This window comes from Branchiostoma floridae, chromosome 16 (genome assembly GCF_000003815.2).
Source record: "Branchiostoma floridae strain S238N-H82 chromosome 16, Bfl_VNyyK, whole genome shotgun sequence".
In the NCBI taxonomy this organism is placed as follows: Eukaryota; Metazoa; Chordata; class Leptocardii; order Amphioxiformes; family Branchiostomatidae; genus Branchiostoma; species Branchiostoma floridae.
This window is the reverse complement of record NC_049994.1, coordinates 13,679,755-13,685,680: the sequence shown is the minus strand read 5'-3', so window position 1 is coordinate 13,685,680 and position 5,926 is coordinate 13,679,755. Positions and strand designations below refer to the sequence as shown.

The following is a 5,926-nucleotide window of genomic DNA, read 5'->3' as shown; positions in this document are numbered from 1 at the left end:
GCATGGCAGATAAAAATCCCTACTTTTTACCAGCACCTGGTGCCGCATTCTTTAGGTGAGCAGATTCCATTTGTGGAATGTGGAAAAGCAAAAAAGGCCTTGTTTCCGGTTCTTGCCGGGTCCCGGGTTGATTGTAACTGTGAGTTTAAAAAAATCCATGGGCCCGGCCATGCCCAAAAAATAGCCCAGTAGCTGTAGAGTGTCCTATGGGGCTGCTTAGGGCTCAGGCCTGAGAGTACAGTGAAACAGCTCGTAAACGTACCCTTTTTCCAAATAGGACAGTAGCGTAGCAGAAGCGCAAAGCCACATGTCAATGTTTCTGATGTGTTCTTTTATCAAGGGATTTCTTTGAGCGGTACCTGGACGTGGAAAAGTACCCGCTCGCCCTGCGTGATGTCGCCATCGTAGAACCGTATCTGGATGCTGTGGCCGCATTTACAGTTGACGGGTGCGTTGTGGACAAGAGGGTCGTGCATTTGCCGGTAAGTTGAGGTTTAGCAAAAGTCAGATTCGCCACAGCGTGCAAGATTTAACTCGCACTGTTCATGGTTCCACGGAACACTTCTTTGTAGACTTTGGGACCGATTGCCGTTGAGAAAGAAGAAAGATTGAAACAAACAAAAGCCACGAAATCACATTTCCAAACCGGGGCCTGACCGGGCTGTTTGTGGAAACAGAAAATACAAAATGTATATGCAAAAACATACACAAATGATGACCACGGCTATCCTCTTTACGTCTTGTGTAATATGTTGTCTTTTATATCATACTATGGACCTACCTTTAATCACAGACAATAGTTCGACAGCCCGACCGGGCCTCGGTTTGGAAATGTTATTTCGTTACACGGTTTGGAAATGTGCCGTTAGCCTAATAGGGTCTGGTGATCAGGCATGCAGTGACCGGGACTTTTGAAGGCTTGCTAGAATCGCGATTCAGTCACTAATTTCTGATTATTATCATTTTTCAAACTATCATTTTCTCCCCCAGATAACTGACCAGACCCGTTTCGATGATCTGGACGCCAAGTTTACCACCTGCATCTCTCCGAGCTCTGAACCGGAGGACGTGCAGGCGCGCATGTATGCGGTGTATGACGGCGTGATGGACAGGATGATTCGGTTGGGCTTCAACCACGGCTTCACCAACATCGAGGTGTTCAAGATGAAGGATGGACAGGTATATCATACCTCTTTCACACACACACAAACACACACACACACACGCACACAGACACACATACATACACACACAAGCTCACACACACACATACAAACACAAACACACACGCACACATACACACACACACATACAAACACATACACACACACACACACACACACACATACACACACATACACATACACACACACACGCACACACACACACACACATACCCCCACAAATATAAACAAATATACAGACACATAGACACAAACATGCACACAGACAGCCTGGAGAGAATGCCAAAACAGAATATGCTGTTCTGTTACGTTGCTATCAGAAGTACTACATGGGTAAATTAAGTAATATAGATCTAGACTAACTATAATGTCGCATGGTCGTCGTGCGATTGTCACACGATTGTCACACGATTGTCGCACGATTGTCGTACGCGCAAACTGAGGACGTTCTTTGATAGCCGTGCATGCTTCATACAGAATTCAGAAAAGTACAGATTTCTTTCATCCTAGTCGGTGGGCTGATTTGGTCACAGCCTGCTTGTCCGGGAAATTCTGCGACAATTATGACTGTGTCATAAGTTGCTTTCAGCAAACTACTTTCTTATTCCCTCAGTTGAAGATATGTGAAGTGAATGCACGGGGATCGAAGCAACTCTCTACCATCTACAAGGCGAGCCACACCAACGTTACCCAGGACTATGTGTACCTGACTGCTGGCCTCGGTATCCGACCAGTCCTCCCTACGGAAACAGGGAGGTATGGGATATCGTACCCTATCCGGTTCCGCGTTCTGGACAGGCCGGGCAACTTGGTTGATTTTGACCAGGTAATTAAAAGAAACAACATTGCCCCAAGTAAGTAAGGACAGGTTCCAATGGGGGTGTGTGTTTTCCTAGCGGCTTGTTGCGGTAATGCAGCAGAACTGTCGTTTTTGATATCTCATGTTCTGGACAGCTTGTTACTATTCAACATCTCTTACATCACAAGTAAAAATCGACTTTCTTAATCCTGATCCGCAGATCGAAAAGCTGAAGCAGGATCCTGACGTCGCCTTCAGACTCACGGTGGCTGGTCCTGACGATGACGTCACCAGTTTCGCCGGCAGCGCGGGAAATCACTTCGTGTACCTGCACACTTACGGCGACACGCGGGAGGCCATGATCAGGAAGCTGGCTGACGCCATGCAACTCCTCGTCAAGAAGCCAGAGTTACTGACTTACCCAATACATTATGTGATATGAGAGTTATCTCCAAGCAGATGTACCCTCCTTGATAAGACCAATGCTTATGTAGCCCTTTAATGTGTGCCTTAATTGAGAACACATTTTCAGTCCTACTACTACTGTTACCAATTACTAATGCTATTAACAAACGTTATTGATATCAACTATCCTACTTGAAAGAAATGAAACATGCTTTGATACCTGTATCATTGTTACTTTTTGTCAAGTATACAGAACCTGTATTATGTGTTTTCATGCAATAACCTTTCTTGTGATAAAACCCTTTCTTGAGTTTAACAACACTTTCAAGAGTTACTCTAAGTTGGAAGTGGGATCAGATAACAAGTTTTTAGTCACCTTCCTAGTTAAGACGTCAATAACTTATGGATCATGCTATAAAAAGTATTGTCTGAAGACAACTACATGAATCAATGAAGAATCATTTGCTGTTGCACAACCATAGATTTACTTTCGTGGTTCTTGGCGGCTCCCGTAGCAATAAGTAACAAAATGATCCTAGAAGCACTAGCTATACAGTCGCAGTACTACATGCATACCAACTTGACTCTGGGGTTTGTTATTAGCAACTAGCTCTTTTCATGGTATGTTTTTAAACAAGAAAGCTTCTGAAGAAAGCTGGCTGGTGCGTATTTTGGAAAAAGCCTGGATGTTAAACAAAATCACACGAAAAAAGAGTTTTTAAACATCGAATTACTGAATTAGTCTTTCTTCTATTAAAAAACACTACATGAGATTTGTCTAACAAAGAAAAAAAATTAGCAAATGGGGAACGATCCTACAATCTACCGGAGAAAGGTACCGTGGTTTAGACCGCTCGGCCATAGTGGCTCGATTACGCAATTGCACGTATAGAAGGGCTATTTGGTTAAAGTGATTGATACCATGATTGTAGCGAGGATACAGCAAGGGGAGGTCTTCCAGTTTTTTCTGGGCGTTCGCTAAAAAGACCATCGAAAATCGTCAACTTTGATTTATTTCACTGCGGATCAATGGATTGACTTGAAATTCCAAGCAAAAAGATGAGATTCGTGCAGCGCGGACTTCTCCAGAGTGGGCGTTTGTGGGCATTCGCTAAGACTGTAGAATGTACTTCCAATTGCCACTTCCTGGTTTACTCGAGGTCATGCCAGGGTCGCGCCACATCTTAGAAATCAGAATTTGGACTCCTCGTCTGAATCTATTCGCACTGGAAGCTTTATTCTAAACAAACGAAAAAGCAAGTAGTTAATCGTATGATTTAGAAAATCTCATTGTATAAACAGAATAGGATGCAAAATACTAGTAAATGTGATTTAGAATATAACGTCTGCGTGAATATACATAGACTAAAGACCAAGTATCAGCAGCCACAGTTATTATAGTGCTTTGGAAAGTGTTAGCTTTAGTGTAGGAGGAGTGCACCAACACTAGCCTGTGTTTACACAATATCTCGCTGGCTGGGGTTAATGACCCCCTCCTAGGGCGGCGGCAATATTGTAGGGCCGGCCGCTAGGAGCGCGATTTTAGTCAGGCTACAGCAACACCACCAAAAACTCTTGTCGTGGCCTACCCTCCAGACAATTTGTGCTATAAATGATATCTAAATGCCTTTTGTGTGGGACATGCGTTTCCTTTTTAGTTGGGAACACCCCTTCTTGTTTGCCTTGTGTATGAAAGGAGTTACCGCAGTTCAGGGTGTGCACCGTACAACACGCGTCAGGTTCAGTGATATAGCAACAGGCGAGTCCTTCAATCAACTTGAAAAGTTTGACAGCTTCCTGCAAGCTTTAACATATGTGACCTGTATCCCCTGCTGATGCTGGTAGTCAAATCATAAAGTCTGTTACAAAGGTAAAAGTTGTCCCATAGCCTTTTTCAAAGCCGTAGTGGCAGTGGGTTGTTATCCACGTATCACGGAAGAGTCTTAATCTCCCACAATTTGTTAGTTCCACAAAGACGATTTGCCAAGAGGGCCATATATATTTATATTTCAGCCATACCATAGGTATGGTGAAATATATTGTATTCGTAATGTTTCTTTCTTTCTTTCTTTCTCCTGTCAAATCTTCAAATCGAATCAACTCCGCCATTTTTTAACCGATTGACTTGAAATTTGGCACAAAGGTAGAGTAAGCCAATACCCTCAGGTGTTTTTTTCATTTTTTTCATATCTGCCTTTAAAATGATTTTATTGAGGTTATTGTCAATTTTTATGTATATTTCGGGCTCCTGTACCCTGGTATTACAGCCGAATGACATGAAATTTGATACAGAGGTGCCTTGATCATATGCTCACCTAGATTCAATAACAGTTTTGGCATACGGTACAACAAAATGCTTAATTTTGCGATTTTTGGCCATTTTTTGACCAAAAAAGGACATTTTTGGCCCCTGTAGCCTCGTTTTACAACTAAATGATCTGAAATTTGGTATAAAAGTGCTCTTCAATTATGTGCACATAAATTCAATAAAAGTTTTCCCATACGGTACAACAAAATGCTTAATTTTGCGATTTTTTGACCAAAAAAGGACATTCTTGGCTCCTGCAGCCTCGTTTTACAACCAAATGATCTGAAATTTGGTATAAAAGTGCCCTTCAATTATGTGCACATAAATTCAATAAAAGTTTTCCCATACGGTACAACAAAATACTTAATTTTGCGATTTTTGGCCATTTTTTGACCAAAAAAGGACATTTTTGGCTCCTGTAGCCTCGTTTTACAACCAAATGATCTGAAATTTGGTATAAAAGTGCCCTTCAATTATGTGCACATAAATTCAATAAAAGTTTTCCCATACGGTACAACAAATGCTTAATTTTGCGATTTTATGGCCATTTTTTGACAAAATTTTGACATTTTTGGCTCCTGTTCCCTCGATTTACAACCTAATGACCCGTAAATTGGTAAAGGGGTGCTCTAGATATTTATTCAAATGACCCATGTATATTTTTTGGCATGGACTACTTTAAAATGATATATTTGTGGGTTTTTTGGTCATTTTTGAATGGCCAAAGGGGTCAACGACCTCAAGGCCTATTGTTGCATGAGGGAGATGGCTGAAATATGCTGTATTTGCTCTCAAGCAAATGTCGGCCTTTCTAGTTGTTTATTTGTTCGTGCTTTGCTTTTTCTTGTTTATCTGTTCGTATAAAGTGTTGATGTTTACTGTTGATTTTTTTTCATCAGATTTTTATTATCCATTTATTGTTGAATAACAAGAGCTTTCCTGCTCTTGCCATCTAGAGGTTAAAACCGGGCATGTACTAGTGCAACATTAAATATCTACATAGCGATAGTCTATGCCTCGCCGAAGAACCTACTAAGTATTCAAAAGACCGCATAACGTAGATTTTTTTCTGAAAAACAAAGCAGCTATCTGAACGTGCATGTTGTGCACGTAACTTGTGCTGGGTATTACGCTAATGTATAGCTGGGCAAGAGGAATTTACTTCCTGATAGGTCAGCGAAATTTTACCTCCTCAAACGTTCTGAGTAATCCCCGGGAAAACACTTCTTG

General features: G+C 41.6%; 1 protein-coding gene across 1 annotated transcript; it reads left to right on the top strand.

Annotated features, from left to right (window-relative positions):
- Positions 1-714: 714 nt before the first annotated feature.
- Positions 715-2,470, top strand: LOC118432793. Its single transcript, XM_035844413.1, has 4 exons — positions 715-744; positions 991-1,179; positions 1,798-2,010; positions 2,204-2,470. Exons 1-4 carry the CDS (start codon positions 715-717, stop codon positions 2,423-2,425), a joined length of 654 nt encoding a protein of 217 aa, XP_035700306.1. The 3' UTR covers positions 2,426-2,470.
- Positions 2,471-5,926: the final 3,456 nt, after the last annotated feature.

Bases quoted from the DNA above. Each gene is read 5' to 3' on its own strand.
- LOC118432793 (XM_035844413.1), top strand. From the start codon at position 715: ATGACCACGGCTATCCTCTTTACGTCTTGT. The intron at 745-990 runs GTAATATGTTGT...TTTCTCCCCCAG, and splicing joins CTATCCTCTTTACGTCTTGT to ATAACTGACCAGACCCGTTT. The intron at 2,011-2,203 runs GTAATTAAAAGA...CCTGATCCGCAG, and splicing joins ACTTGGTTGATTTTGACCAG to ATCGAAAAGCTGAAGCAGGA.